This window comes from Mobula birostris, chromosome 31 (assembly GCF_030028105.1).
Source record: "Mobula birostris isolate sMobBir1 chromosome 31, sMobBir1.hap1, whole genome shotgun sequence".
NCBI classification, from domain to species: domain Eukaryota; kingdom Metazoa; phylum Chordata; class Chondrichthyes; order Myliobatiformes; family Myliobatidae; genus Mobula; species Mobula birostris.
The window spans coordinates 32772922-32799668 of record NC_092400.1 but is presented as its reverse complement, the minus strand read 5'-3'; the positions used below and the strand labels follow the sequence as shown (position 1 = coordinate 32799668).

Below are 26747 nucleotides of genomic sequence, written 5' to 3'. Positions count from 1 at the left end.
GGTTGGTCCTATCAAAGTGTAATATCTTGCACTTGCCTGCATTAAATTCCATCCGCAAGCCACAATGGCTTTCCTCGTCCGCAATGCTCCCAATCTTGGTGCATTCTGCAAATTTGCTGATTCAGTTAACCATATCATCCAGAACATTGACATAGGTGACAAAGAACAACAGACCCAGCACTGATCCCTGTGGCACTACACTAGTCACAGGCCTCCAGTCAGAGAGGTAACCCTCTACTACCACTCTCTGGCTTCCACATACCCAACGTCTAATTCAATTTACTACCTTATCTTGAATGATGAGTAATGGGACCATTGTGACCAACCTCCCATGTAGAATCCTGCCAAAGGCTTTGCTAAAGTGTATGTAGGCAACATCCACTGCCTTGTCTTCATCAACTTTCCTGTTACCTTCCTTGAAAAGATTGATTCGACATGACCTACCACGCACGAAGCTACGCTGACCATCCTTAATCAGTCCACGTCTATCCAAAATGGTGCAAAGCTACAAGTTTGCACCATTCAACACACACAAAATGCTGAAGGAACTCAGCAGACCAGGCAGCATTTATGGAAAAGAGTACATCGACCTTTTGGGCCGCGACCCTTCCTCAGCCTAGTACATACACCATGTGCATGAACCCATCGTTCTGATACTGAGCAGGAACATGTCAGCAGTAACGTAAAACCGGCCTCCTTTGCAACAGCTTATGTTAGACATGATCTTTACAATATATGCAAACTTAATTATACGTATGTTACACGTTTGCAAACATAATGACGCCAAAAACACGTTGAGGGGGGAGAAATAGTCTAAAGAAATGTAAACCACGAGATTCTGAAGGCGCTGGAAATCCAGAGCGACACAAAATGCTGGAAGGACTCAGCAGGTCAGGTAGCATCTATTGAAACGAAGAAGCAGTCGACATTTCACCGGACTTGAAAGGAAGGGGGCAGAACCTAGAATAATGAAGTTGTGGGGAGGGGTTGGCGTTCAAGTTTAGCAGGTGCAGCGTGGAGCTTTTCAGATCATTTCAAGAACCTGATAGCAGTGGGGATTGCTGAACCTTGAGGTTTAAATTTGGAAATGAAAGAAGTTCAGATGTAAAATTCAAAATTGGAAGTAAAAGCAGAGACAGTTGAGCAATGACTGAAAGTGAGATTGATTTCATCACACCGAAGGAGAGCATTTGCCGGCATACGCCACGTGCTTCCAGTCGTCCTGTCGCAATATCCGGTGACGCAACTTCTGGCGGCGGCTTCCGCCCGGTTGCTGAGGTGAGTGACATGGCGGGCGGGCGGGCGGGCTGCGGTGGTCCGGGAGCAGTTGGAAGCTCCGGCCCGGGACGGCCGAGATTTTCAGTCGCGGACCCACCGTGACCGGGGGTGGTTTCTGACCTGAAACACTCGTTCTTTATTCGGGGACCTGTTGAGCGTTTGTTACATTCTCTGCTTTTAGCTTCAAACATTTAAACGGCTCCTCCCTTTATAGAAGCTGCCCGACCTGTTGATAGTTTGTAGCATTCGCTGTTTTTGATGAAGAAGGATATTTGATTATTGTAGCCTTGAGTTTAAAGACAGTGTTATGTGATTGATTTTGCCGGCTTCTAGACCCCAGTAGTGAGAGTCACTGTTGATGTCCCGATGTTTCCTGCTCTTTGTCTCAGCCTTCGGCAGTTTGGTGACAATGAGCTACATCAGAGTCCCCCAAATCTCTCTCTTCACGTTGCTGAGTTCCACTAAATATAAAGTACTCTTTATAGTGCAAAAGGATTTGAGTACAAACGTCAGTACCTCTTACTGAAATTAAATAGGGCCCTAGTGAGACTGCACCAGGTCTTGCTACCTAAGGAAAACTTGTGCTAGAGATTGTGCAATGCAGCTTCCCCAGATTGACGAGACGGGGAGGACTACTCTCATTAAAATATAGGTCCTTACAATGTTTGACGTATTTCCTGTAGTGTTATTGCCATCAGGATTCACATATCAAAATAAGGTTCTAGGTGAACAGAGATATCTTGACTCTAAAGATTAGTGCATGAGGAATATTGTGAAGGCTTAATTGCTGAGCAAGTGGATTTTAAAATATATTAAAAGAATCAATGGACATGGGGTTGGTGCAGCAAAGGTGGTGCTGAGGCACTAGATCAATAGGGGTCTTAATGATGGAGCATTGAAAAGGGCAGAACCCCCTACCTATTTATTTGATTTCTTCTTGTGTAAGGAGAGCATTAAAAGCAGGAGAGTTAGAGGGTTGAGAAGACAGTTTGGGGTTATGACTTTGGCAGCCCCTGGATGAGCAATTAAAATTAGAGCTGCAGTTGAGGAGATGCAAGAATAAGGTTATTGAGGCTGCTTATTTTCACCATTACAACAACAGCCATTATCTCAGTTACTGACACTGGATACCCTTTGTCACTCCCCGATTCTCTTATCTTGCTGTCTTCCCATTCAACCGCACTGTCTATTCTTCAAAACTATGCTGTCATACTACAATCTCGCATTAATGTTTACATCATGAACTAATTAATTTCATTTAAAATACTTGCATCTTTGTTTCTTGCTGGAGTCTTGCCCCCATCTTTCTGAACTGTGTCCCTGTGCATTTGTACAGCTTCAGTTCTATTTCCTGTTACAGAAGAAATGTCACAAACTGCCAAATTAACCACCTTAACCTCTCGCAATGAACTTTTCAAGATTGAACTTAATATTTTGCAGAGCAAATTATAAAAAGGAATGAACTTTGACAAGTGAATCTTCATACAATAGAGCCATTCTATGGAGATGTTTGATCATAGCCATGTAATTGATTCGACATTAAATGATATTTTTTCAGGAATAACTGGTTGTTTGCTCGCTGGTGTTTAAACATTTACATTTTTAGTCAAATGGTACCACAAGAAATCATTTATTTACAATGTTTGGTAACTGAATAGATTATGCTCTTCCTCCTCTAGACGTTGAAACTCATTAAGAATTGAAAAATGTTCAAACATCAATAAATTTTTCTTGCAAATTGACTTCAGTGGCCTGAACTCCAACTGTTGGATCAGGTTATCAACCTGATTGGCAGTTGGAGAGTTTGTGGATGCTAGTGTCTAATTTTGTTATAATTTGGCTTTACATCAACTTGTGTAATAGAGTATTTGCCTTCATAATTAAATAGATGCTGCTGTTCTGTGGCCTACATCAAGACTTTGCCCGAAAGTGGTTTGGGAGGTTTTGTTTATTTTTAATTCATGTGGTGGTGACTCAGGACTTTTTAAGATGTTTTCTATTTTAAATAGAGCAAATGTCTATCTTCAAAATTATTTGCAGCTATTTGCCACAATTAAATAAATGTTAAGTTGTGTATAAGAAGAGCCTTACAGGAGAGGTTAGGAAGAGAGTTTGAGCGTTATGCCTTGGCAGAGCATTTTAAATTGCAGATGTAAATCTTTCTATTTTGTTACTAAAACCTTATTTGATATTTCTTGGGCTTCTGAAGTGATTTTTTTTTCTGAAGCTCCAGTATAGTTTAAGGTTTGAAAAGTACCCATGGCCTAGCGATATATTATTCACCTTGTATGACGCTAAGCTTCGTCGTATCCTTCACAAAGGCTATGATGTTAAAAAGTTGTCTTTGTGCTGTATCTGAATGCTGAAAAGGATCATTTAGAGAGAGGGATTTTGGAGTGGCGAGTAGGATACAATTGATGTCATCTCCAGCTCGGTTATTAAAATGTGAGTCACCTCCACTCTCAGCTTTTCTAATACACTACTTGCTGCTCCTGTCTCCCAGTTCCCCTCATTCCACCATGTCAATGATTCCTACAGCATGCAAGCAGACCTCTTGGCCTGACTGGCCCATGCTGACTGAGATTTCCATCTAAGCTGGTCCCATTTACCTTAATTTGGCCTATATCTCGCTAAACCTTTCCTACCCATGTGCCTAATATAAGTAGTTTTTAAATGTTGATAATGTACCAGCCTCAACCACTTCCTCTGTGGCTTATTCCATGTACTAACAACCCTTTGGATGATAAAATTGTGCCTTGAATTCTTTATTTAAATTTTTCCCATCTCACCTTGAGCCTCATGATTTTGTATACCTTGATGTGATCAACTCTTCCTCTCTGCACTCTTCGCTGCTTAATGGCATCTTTCCCATTAGCAGAATGACCAAAACTGAACACAGAATTACAAACTCGGCCTCACTTTTCTTTTATAGCTGCAACTTAATGTGTCCAAACCCTGCTAAGTTATTAATTCATGGGAGGCATTCTGTTGAGACTGATCCTTCTCTTCACCTGCAAATTCAGACCCAGATATCTGACTTGTAGCTTTATGCCAGGTGAGAACAGCAAATTTAAATCAGACTAGGAATCTTAGATTTTTGCTTTTCTAAACAGTAGTGACCTTTTACCACATAAGTAAAGATTAGGTAGAGATTTTTTGGGGTAAATGAATCATGAATCATGCTTGTAATCACTGTTCCCTCTAAACTGTGCAGGTGCATGGCTGTGCAATAACTAAACTGTTCCTGCCATATAGCACATCTACATAGCTGGAATTTTCTTTTATATATACTTATGAGAACACTCAGTCCTCTTTTATTGTCATTTAGAAATGTATACATGCATTAAGAAATGATATAATTTTCCTCCAGAGTGATATCACAGAAAACAGGACAAATAAAGACTAACACTGACAGAACCACATAATTATAACATATAGTTACAGCAATGCAAAGCAATACCATAATTTGGTAAAGAACAGACCATGGGCATGGTAAAAAGAAAGTCTCAAATCCCGATCGACTCCCGAGTCCCCGATAGCAGGCGGCAAAAGGGAGAAACTCCCTGCCATAAACCTCCAAGGCACCGACAACTGCCGATGCATTGGAAGCACCTGACCACAGCCGACCCTGAGTCCATCCATCCAAAAACTTCAAGCCTCCGATACAGCCTCCCGAGCTCCATCCTCTGCCGAGCGTCTTTGACCTCGCCCTGGCTGCCGAAACAAGCAAAGTCGAAGATTCGGGGCCTTCTGCTCCGGAGATTCCAGTAGCAGCGGCAGCGAAGCGGGCATTTCAGAAGTTTCTCCAGATGTTCCTCCGTGCTCTCATGTCTGTCTCCATCAAATCAGAGTTGTGCACGGTCCCCTACTTGACAGATTACAGATATCATTCACCGGAGACGCTGCGCGCGCTGCGTCGCGCCACCATCTTCTCCTTCTCCTCCTTCTCCTCCTCCTCATAATGTTAATATTCTGAAATTATGCTAATGTAATTTTGGAAGCTATGTTAATATAATTGCGAAATACCCTGTAATTAATTATGTGTTAATGAATATCATCCAGAAATTTTCTAAACAAATGTAACACAACTTTAACTTTGAAACGTTCTAGAGCTTCAACGTTGCCAGCGTTTCAAGTTACAACACTGTTACAAATTGCACCGATACAGAATGGAAGTCAGTAGCTCATTAATAAACCACTGTCTGGCTGAATGCAAAGCCATCTAGTCAAAACATTTTATTTTTGCCATTGTGCCTGACAGTTGCCTTGACTGCCTGACATCATTTACTTGTGTTATGAGTTGTAGCTTGCGTTTGCATATTACAAAAAAAAACATTTAAAGTGCCATGCGGTTTTCAGGCCTTGTTTAAAAAAATAATTTTCTTGCTCAGAGCAAAGGTTGATCCACCCAGCCTAAAAAAAATAGAGGGAATGTTGCTTACAATATTATTATACTATTCAAACATATTAACCTCCAGAGAGGTTTGCTGTGAGATTTCTGTAAAGTTTTATATTGTGGTTTCCCTTTACCCCCAAGTGGATCACAGTTTTTAATAACACCTGCTACATTTCAGTTGGCTTTGTGTCACGTGTGATCCAGTGATTGGTTTTCAGTTGATGTTAGATATGTGTTTTCTGCTTTTTGCACATACCCAATTGTGATGTGTTAGCGTGTTTCTAGTTTAGTTTTCTGTATATATTTATCGTATAGAGCATGTTTTTTTCAAGTATTTAAAAAAAAATTACCTGTGCTAGTTAACATTTGCAATTCATTCAATCGCCACAGGAGGGGAAATAGCTTACATAGAGCTAGGCAGAATTTTTTTCTACTTTGCCTTCATTAGAACCTAGCACTCGGGTGTTATTCATTCTTGTATAATGAAATAATAATTTTAATTTGGTACACAAATATAGATGTTTTTGACTCTTGTCCTCTTCTGAAACCTCAATTGCAGAATTCTGTGTATGTTGTTGTAGAATCGCATTCTAAAAATGCTACATCAATATTATGGTCATATATAGGAAGAAGAACAATCTCCAGTTCTCTGGGATCGGTTTACAAATTGGATTAATGGTCAAACATTACTACTGTTGGGTGAGTGAGTCTTTTTACTGTGTACATAGCATGGGGAATTCATACTGCATTTTAAGGTAACAAATTTGTTCAATATTTGCATCCAGCATTATGTACTCAGCATATCACAGTCCAAAATGTCACCTTTAGTTCAAAAACAAAACATTAAGACTGCAAAACAGAGGAGCAGAATTGGGTCATTTGACCCATCGAGTCTGCTCTGCCATTTGATTAAGGCAGATTTATTATTCCCTCTCAACCCCATTCTCCCTGTAACCTTTGACACTCTTCCTGATCAAGAAGCTATCAACCTGTGCTTTAAATATACTCAATGACTTGGCCTCCACAACAGTATGTGGTAATGAATCCATAGATTTACCACTCTGATTTAAGAAATTCCTCCTCATCTCTGTTCTGAAGAGAAATTCTTATATTCTCAGACTGTGCCCTCTGGTCCTAGACTCTCCATCTGCTTAAAAACAGCTTCTCCATATCCACTCTATTCATTCCTTTCAATATTCATTCACTCAGTAGGTTTCAATGAGATTTCCCCCCACCACCACCATTCTCCATCCTTCTAAGCTCCAGCAAGTACAGACCCAGGGCCATTAAACGCTCCTCATATGTTAACTTTTTCATCCTTGGGATCATTCTCCCAATCTTCCCTGGACCCTCTCCAGTGCCTTGAATATGGGGCCCAAAACTGTTCACAATATCCCAAGTGGGGTTTGACTAATGGCTAATAAACCTCAGCGTTATGCACTTGCTTTCAGATTCTAGTCCTCTCGAAAGGAATGCTGGTAATACATTTGCCTTCCTTATTACCAACTCAACTTGCAAATTAACCTTTAGGCAGTCCTGCACTAGGACTCCCAAGTTCCTTTGCTCCTCAGATTACTGAATTCTCTCTCCATTTGGAAGATATCTACACTTTTGTTCCTTCTACAAAATGCATGACTGTACACTTTTCTAAGCTGCATTCCATCTCTCACTTCCTTGCCCTTTCTCCCATCCTGTGTCAAGTCCTTCTGTAGACTTCCTGTTTCTTCAACACTACCTGTCCCACCATCTGCCCTAGTCTCATTGGCAAACTTGGCCACAAGCCATCAATTCAGATCATTAGCATATAACATGTAAAGTAGTGACCCATCACTGACTCTGGCAGAGCTTCTTAATGCATCACTTCTACTGGAGCCTAGGCCACCAACAGTAGATTACCACAGTCCTCTGTCCTGGGCCAGTGTTTCAAATTGTCCCCAGTTATAGCCCATCTTCAACAGAAAAATGCCAAAGACCCTCATCCCTGGGAAAGGTGTTTCTGTAACACGAGGTTTTTTTATGAGATGAGGTCACTAGTCCTATGCCCAGCCCTTCTCCTTTCACAGTCAGGCTGGGGACCGTCCAAGGCAGAGTTTAGGATAAGCCTCCCATGCCCAATATGTTGGGCCTTGTGCATAGGCATGGGAGTTAGTCAGCACGAATCTTGAGTTGCCACTGGGTCAATTTGGCCAAATCTGATGTACTAGCAAGGGGTGCAAAGTTATCAAGGAAACTTTGTAAGCAAGGACTTTCTCAAACATCTGTTTTTTTTTAAAGTGAAAAGATACACAGTTATGATTTTCATCAAGGCTGTGTCAGGTGTATCACGACGGTTATGTTGGTTTGACAAGATGTGCTTTATGGTCGCTGTTTTACATTCTACAGGTCCACAGCTGAGCAAGAATTACTAGGCAAAGTAGATTCTCAGACTGCCAGCTATCATCAGTCAGGTTGTCATTCTTGTCTTATCCAGTCAAACTGGAACATCTCAGCTCTGAGGTGTGTGCTGTTTGTTTATTTGTTTAGAGATACGGCACGGAGCAGGCCCTGCCGGCCCAACGAGCCACACCCCCCCCAGCAATCCAGCCTAGTCATGGGACCATTTACAATGACCAGTTAACCTCCTAACTGGAACATCTTTGGACTGTGGAAGGAAACTGGAGCACCTCAAACTCCACTGCCTTAAGCTACAGTACCATGGAGGAATGGAGGAAATAGTTGACCAAGCTTGATTGGAACGACTGAATGGAAATGGTGTTGTCACTAAGGTCCCTGATGTCTATTGCTTCCCTCAATTGAGCCTTTTGATTTCTTCAAAGGCCGGGTTCTGCTTAAACTGATTATTTCAATTCAGTTTTGTAATTGTCTCTCTTCTCTTTTGCCCTTTACACCATTGGTGTTTCGGGCAGTAATAAAGGTCCTTCATCTCACAGCCTCTTTCATCGTGTCAGTAGCCGCCACCCCCCCTCCCCGCACCTCAGTTTTCACTCTTGTCAGTCATGCGAGTCTTGGGTGGAGACTCAGGAACACCGCCACACATACATGTAGAATTCTTCATAGCTCTCTGGTCTTTGAGACATGCAAGACTCCAAACCACAACAAGGATATGGTCCCTTTTTTTTTGTAATTGTACTGGAACTGTAAACTTTATTTCCTAATGTATTTTTAAATATTGAATAATGATCAATAGATCAACTCTGTTATTCTAATATACTGCTTCCTCAATTAGTTTCCATTTTGTGACCCTCCCACCCTCAGAAGGGTACTTGGCTGTAAAAATTACTGAGTGACAGTCATGTTAGATTCAGTCTTGACACGTGCTTTTCAGCAAAGCAATAGACATGAAGCTGCCATAGAATCACCATTTTCAATACCCAGTGCATTTTCCATCTTGCCTGAACTGCAACCTAGATGTGAAGACACTTTCTCAGGCAAGGACAAAATCAGTGAATGAACTGCATATTTTCCTGGCCATGGTGGGTTGAAAATGTCAGGGTGTGATATTTCAGTGGGGAAACCTGGATTTCAAAGGCTGTTTATCAAAGGGATGCAAGTTTTCCCAAATGCTCTCATTCAGCACATTCAATTTTGAGCTGTATGCACAGATGTTACCAACAACTACTAACCTCTTTATTTGTATGTGTATTTTAATCTAGTTCGATTAGCTGTTGCCATGGTAGTGCGCCAGGGGTTGGAGAATGTGAAGTATTTTCTTACCGACAGGCCACCACTGGTTGTGTTTATTTTGTGCATCAGTTCTTTGGCAGTCGCTTTCTTCAGTTTAGGCATCTATATCCGGTCACATGAAATCACAAACCCTGATGTGCCTCAGGTAAGCTGTCAAAATACAATGTGAAAGCTGCTTAATGAGAAGTTAAATGTCATGCCGCATTGGTGTTCCTAAACTTGTGCACTGATTTCTACCCCCTCTGCCTTTTTTGCACATGCTAATATGAAGGCAAATGTGTGTAGTTATAAAATCAATTTACCCTTCCATTGTGAAGCTAGGAGCTAGGCATCATAATTAAAATAACTGATGTTTGTTACTTATTATCAAAACCAACATTTTTATATCAGAGTTACTAAGTTTTATTTCCTCATCATTTCCCTTGATGAAACACTAAAACATTTTAAAAAATACCACAAAGGATGCCTATCAGTGTAGAATTACTTCACTTCAATTGTTATGGAAAAGAGATTGCTGTGGTTGATCTGGCTGCCAACCTCTATTTAGCTGAAGCTTGTTTTGGAAAGCCATCTGTAACAGACTTGAGTAACCTTGCACTTTAGAGGTATCATCTTTCAGATGAAATGTTAAAGCTGTCTGTTCTTCCAACTAGATGCAAAAGTTGTTGTGGCATATTTGGAAAGAGATCAGACAAGTCCTGACTAGTATTTTTTTTAACCCAGCCAGCACCTACAGAACCAAGAGTACACTTAGCCCCTAAGAAACCAGACAGTACGAATTGTTTCAAAGTAAGAGTCCAACCCTGGTTGGCATACTTCATGAGTGATCCAAAGTGGTAATAGTTGGCAATTTCTTTTTGTTTTTTTTTTTGAGGGTATCACAGCTAAAGGCTGATTTATACTTGTGGTCAAATGGACGCCGTAACGTACGCAAGTGGCCTACGTGCGTTGTGAGCATTTATACCTGTGCATTGGTGTGTCTGCGTCGCTCTGCAATTCACGCACATCACGCATGCGCACACACCTGCCCGTGCAAGGCTTCATGGTCATGGTAGGCTTTCTCAGTGTAAACGAGTTTAAAGCAAGCGTCTTTTTCCGTAAAAGCAAAATGTGTCCTCCATAATTTCGGAGGTCTGTAAAGCTTTATGGAAAGCATTGCAGCCAGAGTTCCTTCCCTGCCCTTCAGTTGCCCAATGTGAAGCTATTGCAGCATAGGAGGAAATGCGATGCTACCAAGCGGACCAATCACAGTTGTTGCGTCTGTGTTTCCACAACGCGTAGTTACATTTTGGGAGAGGTGTGCGTTAGGCTACAGCGTAGGGATCGGCGTAGGCACTGCGTAGGGTTCGCGATGATGCCGTACCTACGGTGTCGATTTGACGCAGAAGTATAAATCAGCCTTAAGACTGCCGGTGTCCATATAATTACTGAGTAATGATGAGAGCTCAGAATCTTAATTCATACCTCCAAATAATTATGGTATCTCAAATGGCTGGCCAAAGCCTAGCTTCATGATGAAACCTAGACTAATATCAGCAATAGTAGTGAGAGAAAACCAACTAGAACTCATGTTTTTGATCGTAATCCCATAGATGTCTTTTGGCACATGTATATGTCTGTCATTTAGTGAAAAAATTCAACCTCAATGATGAAAAACGGATAACAGTAGGCTCAGTTCTCACAAGTTGATAATGCACATACTGTATTGTATCTTTTCTGCAGGGCCATGAAGCAAAATACCAACTTTAATTATCTTTTGGGGGAAAAATAAGGGGAAAAAATTGCCTAAGATTGGTGCTACTGAGAAGCCATCCCTGTGTAATGATGAAATATGTCTGCTTGTTTTAATTTAGGTCTGGAATACAGTCCTTCAGTCGCTCAGTAAACTGAAATTCTGTCAATCTAAAAATAAAAGTTTGGACGCTCTACCTGCTCTTGTTAGGCATGGTTCCATAAGGAGGCGACCAGACCCTGATCCATTAGCTCATACCACTACAGGACAGCCTTCAACTGTTGCTTCTACACCAAGTGCACCAGTCAGTATCTCCCTGCTGGTGCCAATAAGCTTTGACTTAAAGGAGCCATACAAAAGATTTTATAGCAACGTAACTCGTCTCCAGGCTGTGGTAACTGGAAATCTGCTGGGGCTAAGAGGTAAGCACAAATATTTGGTATTGATCCCTTCAGAGCTAATAACTAAAGGCAATGCTCATGAAACTCATCTGTAATTTTATGTTTCTGTACCACTTGAAAAGATGAAGACTTGCATGTTGACAATGGAGATTTCAAATGCCCAAGTATTATCTGTTACACCAAAGACCCCATTTTCTGGTATAATTGTTCGGAACCTCTTAACAGCTCCTGCTTTGGCTTCTGCCCATTTATTGTAACTCATGCCTCTGTTTTAAGGTTTTGTTTTGTGGTGTTTAAAGGCACTATGTAAATATAGTGTAACTGTGAGCAGTTTTGGGCGACATTTCTAAGAAAGGATGTGCTGTCATTAGAAGAGTTTCATGGGAATGATGTGAGAACGAAAGGGTTAACGTATGAGGAGTGCTTGATGGCTCTGGGCATGTGCTCACTGTAGTTTACAAGAAAGAGAGGGGGATTTAATTGAAACTTATTGAATACTGAAAGTCTTAGGTCAGGGTTCCCAACCTGGGGTCCGTGGAATACTGGTCCATGGCATAAAAATGGCTGGGAATCCCTGGTTTGGGTAGAGTAAATGTGGAGACAAGTGGGGGAGACTAGGACCAGAGGGGACAGCTTCAGAATAGAAAGTAGTCCCTTTATAACAGAGAGGAGGAGGAATTTCTTTAGCCAGAGGGTGGTGAATCTGTGGAATTCATTGCCACAGACAGCTGTGGAATCTACGCCATTTATAATATTTAAAGCAGATGTTGATGTGCTTTGATTAGTCAGTGGGTCAAAGCTTCTGAAGAGAAGGCAGGAAAATAGAGTTTGAGAAGGATAATAAATCAGCCGTGTTGGAATGGCAGAGAGACCATATGGCATTACAGAAAAGATACTGGCATGGATAGAGGAATAGCTGACAGACAGGAGACAGAGAGTGGGAATAAAGGGGGCCTTTTTTGGTTGGCTGCCAGTGACTAGTGGTGTTCCTCAGGGGTCAGTGTTTAGACTGCTACCTTTCACATTGTTTGTCAATGATTTGGATAATGGAATTGGTGACTTTGTGACATAGTTTCCAAATGATACAGATAGGTGGAGGGGTAGGTAGTGCTGAGGAAGCAATGTGATTGCAGCAGGACTTAGACAAATTGGAAGAATGAGCAAAAAAGTGGCAGATGGAATACAGTGTTGGGAAATGTATGACAATACATTTTGGTAAAAGGAACAATAGCGTAGACTATTATCTAAATGGAGAGAAAATTCAAACATCAGAGGTGCAGAGGGACTTAGGAGTCCTCATGCAAGAGTCCGAAAAGATTAATTTACAGGTTGAGTCTGTGGTAAAGAAGGCAAATACATTGTTGGCATTTATTTCAAGGGGAATAGAATATAAAAGCAAGGAGATAATGCTGAGGCTTTATAAGACACTGGTCAGGCCGCACTTGGAGTATTGTTAACAGTTTTAGGCCCCTTATATCGGAAAGGATATGTTGTCATTGGAGAAGGTTCACAAGGATAATTCTGGGAATGAAGGGGTTAACATAGCGTTTGGCAGCTTTGGGCCTGTACCCACTGGAATTTAGAAGAATACAGGGGGATCTCATTGAGACCTACCAAATGTTGAAAGAACTGGATAGGGTGGATGTGGAGAGGATGTTTCCTATGGCAGGGGGTATCCAGAACTAGAGGGCACAGCCTCAAAATTGATGAACGACCTTTTAGAACAGAGGTAAGGAGGAATTTTTTTTTAGCCAGAGAGTAGTAAATCTGTGGAATGCTCTGCCACAGGCTGCTGTGGAAGCCAAGTCCCTGTATATATTTAAAGCAGAAATTGACTGATTCCTGATTGGTTGGGCATCAAGGGGTATGGCGAGCAGGCAGGTGTATGGGGTTGAGTGGGATCCAGGATCAGCCATGATGGAATGGCGGAGCAGACTCAATGGGCTGAATGGCCTAATTCTCCTATATTTAATGGTCTTATATTAATCGCTGTTTGTATGATTTGAGCTGTTGCATTCTGCTCTTCCTATTGCCCTATCAAAGTTTAATATGATATATAAAAGTGATCAGATGTGGTCTGGTTTCAGAATTGGTGGCAATGGTACAGATTGTGAGCGTCTTAATTCCGAGTGTTATAAAAAGGGGGAAAAGATTGAATTGACATAGTGGTAAATTTTAGAGCCATATTTGTGTATGATCCGCTAGTCTCACTTAAAAATTGTTTATTTACATTTGAGAATTTTATCTGGAGATCCTTCATTATTTTTGTTTGATATCATTTTAAACGGTTGCTGTCCCCTTCTTTATATTTCAGATTCTAAGGCAAAGGAACTGATTAACATCATGCTCATGTCACGATGGTCACCTGAACATGACCTTTCACCAGTAAATTCCACAAATACCAAGAATCACCCTACCTGCATCACAATGACTGCAGCTGCACATGTTCTCCCTCAAGTAAGGTCTGTGAAACAGGAGCTGAGAAGAATCTGCTAATGTTACTTTGAAAATACAGGAATTTTTTTTCTCTTTGCTGCTATTTTCATTGTACTTTGTTGAATGAATACTTGTTAACTGCTATATCTGATGAGGATTACAATGATGAAACAGGAGGAAGTGGACAGGGAGGGAGGGATAACTGCAGACCTTCATTAAAAGTATCAAGCTGTTAATTTATCAATGGAATCAATTTTTCATGCCCATCTGTCATAAATGCAACTCTTCATACACACCAAATAGAGGAATAGGTGGATATGGGAAAGAATGAATGAAATTAATTAGTGGAATTACATAATTTCAGTCACAGATGCACAATCTTATTGCCTACATCTCATGAGGATATACCAGCATATCCTCCTGAGATGTGGGTGACGAGATACTGAGAGTATGTTTATGATCTTTTGCTGCTGTAGCCCATGCACTTCAAGGTTTGACATGTGCATTCAGAGATGCTCTTCTGCATGTCACTGTTGTAAAGCGAGGCTTTTTGAGTTACTGTCGCCTTCCTGTCAGCTTTAACCAGTCTGGCCACTCTCCTCTCACCTCTCTCATTAACAAGGTGTTTTGCCCACAGAGCTACCGCTCACTAGATATGCTTTTGTGTTTCACCCCATTCTCTGTAAGCTCTAGAGATGGTCATACATGAAAATCCCAAGATTTCAGTGGTTTCTGCAATACCCCAACCTCCCCTGAATGGACCAACAATCATTCCACAGTCAAAGTCACTTAAATGAAATTTCTCCCCTATTCTGATGCTTGGTTTGAACAACAGCTGAACCTCTTGACCACATCTGGATGCTTTTATGTGTTGAGTAGTTGCCACATGATTGGGTGATCAGATATTACAATGATTAGGTTTACGAGCAGGTATACCTAATAAAGTGGCCACTGTGTGTAAATGTCAGTCAATATACTAACAATTGGATTGTTGTAGAATAAATCTATCTGAATCTCTAATGTTCCCCAGTTTAAAATCTAGCAACCTTGCTCTGCTCTATACAAGAGCTCAGACTCATCAGTATGGTTGACTCTTAACTGCTTGATTACAGACAAGAGATGTCAGCAACATCCACACGTTGTGGGCAAAGAACAGCTTTTTTTTCCTGACAGATATTCACCATTCTTCACTATCACCAGCTCACCCTGAGCTTGATGCTGTTCCATAACCACTATGTCAAATTTGCTGAGTGGAATGATCTCTTAACTTTGCATCAGAGATTTGTTCATGGGCAGTAGCCTCCATAGTATCTAGGACATCCTCAAGGAGCAATGTCTCAAAAAGGCAGTATCCATTATTATGGACCCCCATAACCCAGGTCATGCCTCGTTCTCGTTGCTACCTTCAGGAAGGAGGTACAGAAGTCTGAAGAGACACACTCAACAATTCAGGAATAGATCCTTCTCCTCTGCCATCAGATTTGTGAATGAACATTGAACCCATTTTTTATTTCTATTTTGCACTACTTATTTAATTTAACAATTATATATATAATATATAGTGATAAATATTTTTTCTATTATTACGTATTGCATTGTACTGCTGCTGCAAAGACAACAAATTTCATGACATGTGCAGGTAATGTTAAACCTAATTCTGATTCTCCCTCATCTCCATAGTCCATGACATTAATTTCATTGTACCTGCATCTTTCTGTCAGCATCAGGCACAGCAATATGATTACCAGTGACATTAACGATATATTTTTTGATTGTTTCTATCAGATATTTTCCTTCCTGTGACTTGGAGAATCTCACCGATACATCTTTGTACCAGACCACATTGGCAGAGAGCTCCGAGAAGACATCTTCACAAAGTCACACTTCTATTCAGTGCTACGTGGCACAGTACAAACCTGAACCTAAGATTACCATTCTGCTTTTGGAGGTAAGATTTGAATTAAAAACTTCTCCATTTAATGCTCTTTGATTGTTTAGTAACCCAGAAAAAAATTACCTAAATGTTACAAATATTTAATCTACCATGTGCAATTCAAAATTTATTCCTAAAGTATAAGAATCTAAATTTCTGATACTTGCCATTACAAAAGAGCAATATTCAAACTAGAAGCTTAGTGCCCTTTATTAGTTTGAGATGGTAAGTATATTGTGGCCCTCTTTTTCTGATTGGTTTTATGAAGAAATTAATTGCATGAAATAGTTCTGGAAGCTACATGAAAATAGAGGAAGCTTGAGGAAGACAGTTGATTTTCAGTTGTAGATTTGGAAATGAATAGGGTTTTTTTAAACAAATATATCTGTTTGAAGCCATTCTTTAAATTACATTCATCCTATATAAAATACATGAATATCTCAATGTTCCTAATCAATTTTAACATTGTGTATGGAACAACTTTGCTTAAAATCAATTACTCTCCAGTGGCTCAATGGGGGTAGTTGACTACTTTTCAGACTGTCTCCACCAGCCCCAAATATTGTGAAATAACATGTCTTGTGTCGAAAAATTGTGTGTTTCTCCTGGAACAATTGTAACGTGAAAATCCCATGATAAACCTGGGTTTCACATTGATCATGATTCTAATTAAGTTCACAGGGACCCATGTAACCTGTTCACCTGGTCACAAAGTTTTATTAAATCACCTCTTATTTGCTTTAGTAGTCCTCTTAAATCAGTGTATTTGACCCTCAATATGTTTTTTTTCCCAATAGCTCATAAGAAACAGCTGAAAGTTATTCCCTCACAAGACCACCCCAGATATCTGAGCTGGTTGCTGGTTCCTGATTCTTTTCGTGCATCATCATTAAAATCATGGCAGAATTTTATTGGAGTCAATATCCATTAGTGGAGAAATCCTACTTTTGAATTGAATACTATCTCTATGGAAAATTCATAATTCAGATTTACTTCAAATATCTATTTCTTCAGACTGTTCAGCCTCTACTAGTTGTAAAGATTTTTTTAATTATTTGAATTTGTTCAACCTTCTTTCCTTCTCCCCGTGTGTTGCTGATTTATGCTGGGGCATTTTTGCGCAAGTGTTGCTTCCTCCAATTAACCATTCATCATATAAAAATCTAAATTATGATTGTCTCAAAATTAGTGAAATACGTATATGATCACAACCAAATTTATGTGTCGTATCTCACATCCTCTGTCCACTTCTGATTATGTGTTAAGAAGCACAATCAGATTTTATATCAGGTTTTATATATAGTAGTGAGGTAGTGTTCATGGGTTCAATGTCAATTTAGAAATCAGATAGCAGAGGGGAAGAATCTGTTCCTGAATTGCTGAGTGTGTGCCTTCTCTACCTTCTTCTCGACGGTAACAAAGAGAAGACGGCACGTCCTGGGGTGGTGGGTGTCCTTAATGATGGACGCCGCCTTCCTGAGGAACTGGTCCTTGAAGATGTCTTGGATACCACGGAGTCTAGTATCCATGATGGAGCTGACTCAGTTTACAAGTTTTTACAACGTCAGTCTTGTTTAATAGTCCCCCCCACCCATGCAGCCGGAGAATGCTCTCCACCGTACATAGATAGAAGTTTTTGAGTGTTTTATTTGACAAACCAAATCTCCTCAGACTCCTCATGAAAAATAGCCACTGTCTTGCCTTTGTTATAGCTGCATCAATATGTTGCTTCCAGATTAGATCCTCCGAAATATTGACACCAAGGAACTTGAAATTGCTCACTCTCTCCTCTTCTGATCCTCCTTGTGAGGATTGGTTTGTGTTCCCTTATCTTACCCTTTTTGAAGTCAACAATCAGCTCTTTGTTCTTGCTGACAACGATTGCAAGATTGTTGCTGCGACACCACTCAACTAACTGGTTACTCTCGGTCCTGTACGCCCTTTCACCACCATCTGAACTTCTGACAACAATGGTTGAATCATCAGCAAATTTATACGTGACATTTGAGCTATGCCTAGCCACACAGTCATGGGTGCAGAGAGAGTAGAGCAGTGGGCTAAGCACGCATCCTTGAGTGTGCTAGTGTTGACCGTCAGTGAAGAGGAGATTATATCACAATCTGCACAGATTGTGGTCTTCCAGTCAGGAAGTCATGGATCCAGTTGCAGAGGGAGGTACAGAGGACTAGGTTCTGTAGTTTTCGGATCAAGACTGTAGGAATGAAAGTGTTGAGTGCTGAGCTATAGTCAATGAACAGCGTTCTGACATGGGTATTTGTATAGTCCTGGTGATTCAAGGCCACATGGAGGGCCATTGAGATCATGTCCGCTGTGGACCTATTGTGGTGATAAGCAAATTGCAGTGGGTTCAGGTCCTTGCTGAGGCAGGAGTTGATTCTAACCATGACCAACCTCTTAAAGCATTTCATCACTGTAGATCTGAGTGCTACTGGACTAAAGTCGTTAAGGCAGCTCACGCTACTCTTCTTGGGTACTAGTATAATTGTTGCCCTTTTGAAGTAGGAGGGAACTTAACATAGAAATAGAAACATAGAAAATAGGTGCAGGAGTAGGCCATTCAGCCCTTCGAACCTGCACTGCCATTCAGTATGATCATGGCTGATCATCCAACTTAGAACCCTGTACCAGCCTTCCCTCCATACCCCCTGATCCCTTTAGCCACAAGGGCCATATCTAACTCCCTGTTAAATATAGCCAATGAACTGGCCTCAACTGTTTCATATGGCAGAGAATTCCACAGATTCACCACTCTCTGTGTACAGAAGTTTTTCCTAATCTCGGTCCTAAAAGGCTTCTCCTTTATCCTCAAACTGTGACCCCTCGTTCTGGACTTCCCCAACATTGGGAATAATCTTCCTGCATCTAGCCTGTCCAATTCCTTTAGGATTTTATACGTTTCAATAAGATCCTCCCTCAATCTTCTAAATTCCAATGAGTATAAGCCCAGTTGATCCAGTCTTTCATCATATGAAAGTCCTGCCATCGCAGGAATCAATCTGGTGAACCTTCTTTGTACTCCCTCTATGGCAAGGATGTCTTTCCTCAGATTAGGGGACCAAAACTGCACACAATACTCCAGATGTGGTCTCACCAAGGCCTTGTACAACTGCAGTAGTACCTCCCTGCTCCTGTACTCATAGAAACATAGAAAATAGGTGCAGGAGTAGGCCATTCGGCCCTTCGAGCCTGCACCGCCATTTATTATGATCATGGCTGATCATCCAACTCAGAACCCCGCCCCAGCCTTCCCTCCATACCCCCTGATCCCTGTAGCCACAAGGGCCAAGGGCCATACTCGAATCCTCTTGCTATGAATGCCAGCATACCATTCAGCTTTTTCACCAACTGCTGTACCTGCATGCCCACTTTCAATGACTGGTGTATAATGACACCCAGGTCTCGTTGCACCTCCCTTTTCATAATCGGCCACCATTCAGATAATAATCTGTTTTCCTGTTTTTGCCACCAAAGTGGGTAGCCTCACATTTATCCACATTAGATTGCATCTGCCATGAATTTGCCCACTCACTTAACCTATCCAAGTCACCCTGCATCCTCTTAGCATCCTCCTCACAGCTAACACTGCTGCCCAGCTTCGTGTCATCCGCAAACTTGGAGATGCTGCATTTAATTCCCTCGCCTAAGTCATTAATATATATTGTAAACAACTGGGGTCCCAGCACTGAGCCTTGCGGTACCCCACTAGTCACTGCCTGCCATTCTGAAAAGGTCCCGTTTATTCCCACTCTTTGCTTCCTGTCTGCCAACCAATTCTCTATCCACATCAATACCTTACCCCCAATACCGTGTGCTTTAAGTTTGCACACTAATCTCCTGTGTGGGACCTTGTCAAAAGCCTTTTGAAAATCCAAATATACCACATCCACTGGTTCTCCCCTATCCACTCTACTAGTTACATCCTCAAAAAATTCTATGAGATTCGTCAGACATGATTTTCCTTTCACAAATCCATGCTGACTTTGTCCGATGATTTCACCGCTTTCCAAATGTGCTGTTATCACATCTTTGATAACTGACTCCAGCAGTTTCCCCACCACCGACGTTAGGCTAACAGTCTATAATTCCCCGGTTTCTCTCTCACTCCTTTTTTAAAAAGTGGGGTTACATTAGCGACCCTCCAATCCTCAGGAACTAGTCCAGAATCTAAAGAGGTTTGAAAAATTATCACTAATGCATCCACTATTTCTTGGGCTACTTCCTTAAGCACTCTGGCTGTAGTAATAACAGATTAAAGATGAAGATGTCTTTGAATACTCCACCAGTTGATTGGCATAGGTTTTCAGAGCCTTACCAGGTACTCCACGCCATCAGGCCCTGCTGCCTTGCGAGGGTTCACCCTCTTGAAAGACAGCTGGATATCAGCCTCTGAGACGGACATCATGGGTCCCTGGGTGCTGCAGGGATCCTCGTAGCTGTGGGTTCATTCACCCTGTCGAAGCTAGCCTAAGAGGTGATGAGCTCATCTGGTAGTGAAGCATCGCTGCCATTCATGATGTTGGGTTATGCTTTGTAGGAAATAATGGCCTGTAAACTCTGCCAGAGTTGACATGCATCCAATGTCACCTCTACCCTCTCCCAGAATTGTTTCTTGGTTCTTAAAGTAGCCCTCCACTAATCATACCTGGTTTTCTTGTACAGACCTGGGTCACCAGATTTAAATGCTACAGATCTAGCCCTCAGCAGACTATGAACCTCCTGGTTCCATGGCTTTTGGTTTCAGAATGTACACTAAGATTTCGTAGTTACACACTCATCCACACAAGTTTTAATGAAGTCAGTGACACCTGTGGATGACACACAAACAGTAGCTTTGTGTGTCATCTATACTCGAAAATGATTCCCTGAATACAGTCCAGTCCACTGCTGTGCTTCTCTAGTCCATACTTCCTTGGTCCTCACTACTGGTGCTGCAGTCTTCAGTCTCTGCCTATATTTGGGGAGTAGAAGTAAGAGTTTGTACTGTGGCTGATTGGGTCCCTCCTTTCTGTCTAGACTCATTCAAGCCAATTATATCATTCCAGTGAAGTTAAGAACTTAATCATGTTGTCCTTGTGTATGAACCTCTTTTTATTGCTACCATTAGGGGGTGGAGGTACAGGTACCTGAAGGTCAATGATTCAGGAACAGCTTAGACCATTAGACATAAGAACAGAATTAGGCCATTTTTGCTCATTGCGTCCGCTTCGCCATTTCATCATGGCTGATCCCAGATCCCATTCAACCCCATACACCTACCCTCTCACCATATTCCTTGATGCCCTGACCAAACAGGAAGCTATCAACTTCCATTTTAAATATACCCACAGACTTGACCTCAGCTGCAGTCTGTGGCAGAGTATTCCACAGATTCACAACTCTTTGGCTAAAATAAGTTCCTCCTGTTCTAAACGATCACCCTCAGTTTTGAGGCTGTGCCCTCTAGTTCTGGATACTCTTACCAGAGGAAACATCCTCTCCACATCCACCTTATCTAGCCCTTTCAACATTTAATAGGTTTCAGTGAGATCCCCACACATTCTCCTAAGCTCCAGTGAGTGCAGGCCCAAAGCTGCCAAACGCTCCTCATATCTTAACCCCTTCATTCCTGGAATCATCCTTGTGAACCTCCTCTGGACTCTGTCCAATGACAATACATCTGAGGGGCTCAAAACTGTTGACTATACTCCCAAATGTGGCCTGTCCAACGTCTTATAAAGCTTCAGCATTATCTCCTTACTTTTATATTCTGTACCCCTTGAAATAAATGCCAACATTGCATTTGCCTTCTTTACCACAGAAGCTGGACCTGTAAATTAGCCTTATGGGAGTCCTGCACCTCTGCTGTTTGAACCTTCACCCCATAATGGTGTGCATTATTGTTCCTTTTACCAAAATACTTTATCATACATTTCCCAACACTGTATTCTGTCTGCCACTTTTTTCCATTCTTCCAATTTGTCTAAGTCCTGCTGCAATATCATTGCTTCCTCAGCACTACCTATCTCTCCACGTGTCTTCGTATCTTCTGCAAACTTTGCCACAAAGCCATCAATTCCATTATGTAAATCATTGGCAAACAATGTGAAAAGTAGCGATCCCAATGCTGACCCCCGAGGAACACAACCCCCTTTATTTCCACATGCTGCTTCCTGGCTGTCAGTCATTCCTCTACCCATGCCAGTATATTTTCTATAACACTATAGGATTTTATCTTGTTGAGCTACCTCATGTGAGGCACCTTCTCAAATGCCTTCTGAAAATCCAAGTAAATGACGTCCATTGCCTCCTCTGTGTCCACCCTGCTTGTTACTTCCTCAAAGAACTCTAACAGATTTGTCAGGGAAGATTTCTGTTTACAGAAACCATGCTGACTTTGACTTATTTTATCATTAGTCTCCAAGTACCCCAAAACCTCGTCTTTAATAATGGATTCCAACACTTTCCCAACCACTGAGGTTAGGCTAATTGGCCTATAATTTCCTCTGTTTTGTCTTTCTCCCTTCTTAAAGAGTGGAGTGACATCTGCAATTTTCCAGTCTTCCATTTGCAAGCTTCTTCCCCTCTGCCATCAGGTTTCTGAATGACATTGAATTCCTATGTCTGTGTGTATGTGTATGTGTATATATATTTATTATTATGATTAGTTGTTGAGTGTCATTGACTCATGGCGACCCTGTGGATAGTGTAGTTGTCCATAGGGTTTTTGTGGCGAGAAATGAAAGTCCAGTGCTGATGCCACTACTCACCTCTGGCCGACCCACATATATACACAACAAATCTCACGGCGTATGCTGGTGATAGTAAGCCGGATCCTGATTCAGACAAGAGGGTACCTTCCTTCATTGGAGACTGATTAACTTAATTAGTCACTTAAAATTGATTTCTTTATTTTTCATCTATAGGAAGACCGTATTCTCTGCAGTCGGCATTTACTAAATGCCAGTTATATTCTAATTCTCCTGGCTGTTGTTATCTTCTTTGTATCTGTGGCATGTGGAATGAGAAAAAAGCCAAGGCACAAAGCAACCAATCAACATAAGGTAACAAGGCTATTCAAGATTAATTGGTTACTTTATTATTAAAGAAAATACTAATAACAAATAAACTCTTCTTGGGCTTCAAGCTGGGTGCAGGTATAGATTATAACCAACATTTTGATGACAAACTCTGCCAGCTTCATTGAGGATGATGCCTGGGTAGGTCTAGTCTGGTGGTATTTATAATCCTGTATTCTATCCCTCCTGATTGGTTAGTCCTCATCCAATCAGGGTTCCACTTTCCTACCTTGTTTACAGTCGAATTCCATTTCTTAGAGCGAGACCTTTGTCTTTGTTAAAATTCTTTTCCTCTGGTTTAATTTTAATAGCTTCCTTTACGAGGCGGTCTCAAAAACCATTGGTGCGGCACAGTAGTTTTTGCCGTCGAAGTCAATCCTATGGCCATTGCAAATGCAATGTTCTACCACCAATTTCTCCAGGTAACCCAAATGGATGCACCTTTTGTGCTCCTGGATGTGTGTTTCCGCCGTATACCATAGGCCGATATATGTTGCTCCCCATTCACGGGGAATCCTGTAAGTTCCTGCTGACCTGAGTCCCAGGTCATCTTCGACCCACATAGGCTGTGACTTGAGCTTCCTTACGGGTTTGTGGATGCTATTAATCTGGAGTACAGTGGTATAAATACCACCAGACTAGACTTGCCCAGGCATTATCCATGAACAAAATGGAAAATGGCAGAGTTTGTCATCAAAACATTGGTTATAATTGATACCTGTATCCAGCTTGAAGCCCAATAAGAGCTTATTTGTCGTATACACCGGGAAAGCACTAGATTCTTTTTCAAGAGATTAATAGTTTTGTAGCTTCCTCTGCATGGAAAACGTCCATTACAGGGCAACACACATGCAAAATGTTGGGGAACTCAGCGGATCAGGCAGCATCTGTGTAAATAAATAAGCAGTCAACATTTCGGGCTGAGACCCTTTTTCGGGACTGAGAAGGAAGGGGGAAAATGCCAGAATAAAAAAAAAAGTTGGGCAAAGGAGAAAGAGGAGAGTTAGAAGGTTAAGTATTCAACCACGAAGGCTTAAGGTTAGACAGTGATAGGTGAAATCAGGGTAGGAAAGGTAAAGGGCTGGAGAAGAAGGAATCTGGTAGGGAAAGAGAGTGGATCATAGGGTTAAGGGAAGAAGCTGGGGACCCAGGGAGGTGATAAGCAGGTGAAAAGAGATAAGAGGCCAAAATGGGGAATAGCAGAAAAGGGGGAGGGGAATATTCATACTATCAGGTTGGAGGCTACCCAGATGGAATATAAGGTGTTGCTTTTCCGCCCTGAGAGTGGGACAAGAGGAAGCTGTGGACTGGTGTGTTGGAATGGGAATTGGAATTTAAATGTTTGGCCACCAGGAAGTTCTGCCATAGTTTTTAGGGAGAGTAATGTGAGCTTTTTAGTACAGAAGCAGGATTGTTGAATAACAGGTTAGTGATTCATTAGAGATATAATATTACAGATTTAAAAAAAACAAATCTGGGAAAGTAGAAAATGACCGTGGAAATGTGAATGGTCCCATGTTTAAACTGGTCTAACCTGTCCTTAACAGGCAGCGGCAAGGATCGGGGTGGTATAGGCTACCTGATTTTTAACTTGCATCCTCTGCATCCATGATACTTCTGGACTTAAAAGCAAGTTGCCTAGTTTTAGCAGAGTTCTGCTGTCCAACCTCTTCTTCCAAAATTGTCGTTATAGAGAATACAAATGGGATCAGGCTGATGCATGAAGCCTTTGTGGTTGAATAAATTGCTAGCAATTTCTGTCTGAAGATGGATGCTGAAATACTGTTACTGATGGTTTATGTAGAGGAAGTTGCTTTATGCAACACAGATTTTCAGCAGGTTACATATGCTCTGTAATACTGTTTGCAACATTACATACAGTGGTACTAGAAAGTTTGTGAACCCCGTAGAATTTTCTCTATTTCTGCATAAATATGACCTAAAATGCAATCAGATCTTCACCCAAGTCCTATAACTAAATAAAGAGAACCCAATCAAATAAATAACACAAAAAGAACATTATACTTGTTCACTTATTTATTGAACAAAATGATCCAATATTACATGCACTTGTTGGAAAAAGTTTGTGAGTCTTTGCTTTCAGTAACTGGTGTGACCCCCTTGTACAGCAATAACTTGAACTATTGATCAGTCCTGTACATTGGCTTTGGAGGAATTTTAGACCATTCCTCCTTACAAAACTACTTCAACTCTAGGGTGTTAGTGGACTTCCTTCGATAATCTGCTTGCTTCCGGTTCTTCCACAACGTTTAAAACATTCTGTTGTTAATTTACTGTTGTCTTTCAGGTGATGGACTGCTACCCTGACACTTTCCTGTAAAATGTCTTGATACAATTTGAATTCATCGTTCCGTCAATGATTGCAAGCTGTCCAGGCCCTGAGGCAGTAAAGCAGCCCCAAACCATGATGCTCCTTTCACCATGCTTCTCAGTTGGGATGAGGTTTTGGTGTTGGTGTGCAGTGCCCTTTTTCCTCCAAACATAGCAATTGTGCATTACTACCAAAAAGTTCAACTTTTTCTCATCTGTCCCCAGAACATTGTCCCAGAAGCATTGTAGGACATCCAGGTGGTCCTTTGCAAACTTGAGTTGTGCAGCAATGTGTTTTTTTCTCTGGAGAGCATTGGTTTCCTCTGTGATGTCCTTTCATGAACACCATTTTTGTCCAGTGCTTTTCTTCTAGTGGACACATGAACAGAGACTTCAGCAAGTTCCAAGATTTCTGCAGGTCTTTTACTGTTGCTAGACTCTAGACACTAGAATATTACAGCACAATACAGGACCTTCAGCCCTCGATGTTGTGCTGACCCATAAATTCCTTTTTAAAAAAAGGTACTAAACCCACACTACCCCGTAACACACTATTTTTCTTTCATCCACGTGCCTATCCAAGAGGCTCTTAAATACCCCTAATGTTTTAGCCTCCACCACCAAACTTACCCCTGGTGTCTCCCCTAAACCTGTGGATTCTTTCTCACCTCCTTCAGCATTGTATGTTGTGCTTTTGGTGTGACCTTTGCATGATGCCCACTCCTAAGGAGAGTAGCAACAGTCTGAGCTTACTCCATTTGCAGACAATTTCTCTTGCTGTTGACTGATGAACACTCAGGTTTTTAGAAATGCTTTTGTAGCCTTTTCCAGCTTCATGCATCTACAATTCTTCTAAGGTCCTCTGAAAGTTGTTTTAATCGAGGCATGATGCCAATAAACAGACCTTTCTAGAGAAGAGTCAGTAACCTGACTTTGTGCCTTTCTAATAGGGCAGGCCACTTCTACAACCCATACCTCCAATCTCATCTCATTGATTGGAACCCCTGACTCCAAATAACCTTTTAGAAGGTATTACCCCAGAGGTTCACATACTTTTTCTAACAGTTATATGTAATATTGGATATTTTTTCTCAATAAATAAGTGAACAAGTATAATGTTCTTTTTGTGTTATTTATTTAATTGGGTTCTCTTTATTTAGTTTTAGGACTTGGGTGAGGATCGCATTTTAGGTCCTTTTTATGCAGAAATAGAGAAAATTCTGCAGGGTTCACGAACTTTCTAGCACCACTGTATGTTCCATGATTTATTTGTAATGAGCTCTGAATTAATGCAGACAAGTGGGATTAATAATCGATCAAGGGTCCCCAATCTGAGGTCTTCAGACCCCTTGCTTAATGGTATTAGTTCATGAGATAAAAATGGTTGGGAAACCCTGGTGTAGATAGATATGATGATCAGTATGGATGGAGTGGGCCAAAGGGCTCCTTTTCAATGCTGTATAACTCTACAACTGTTTAA

The 26747-nt window shown here is 41.2% G+C and overlaps 1 protein-coding gene across 1 annotated transcript; it reads left to right on the top strand.

Annotated features, from left to right (window-relative positions):
* Positions 1-1146: 1146 nt before the first annotated feature.
* Positions 1147-26387, top strand: LOC140190731 (transmembrane protein 248-like). Its single transcript, XM_072247547.1, has 8 exons — positions 1147-1278; positions 6301-6373; positions 9328-9503; positions 11212-11512; positions 13806-13953; positions 15713-15875; positions 22784-22921; positions 25245-26387. Exons 1-8 carry the CDS (start codon positions 1147-1149, stop codon positions 25275-25277), a joined length of 1164 nt encoding a protein of 387 aa, XP_072103648.1. The 3' UTR covers positions 25278-26387.
* The last annotated feature ends 360 nt before the right edge of the window (positions 26388-26747 follow it).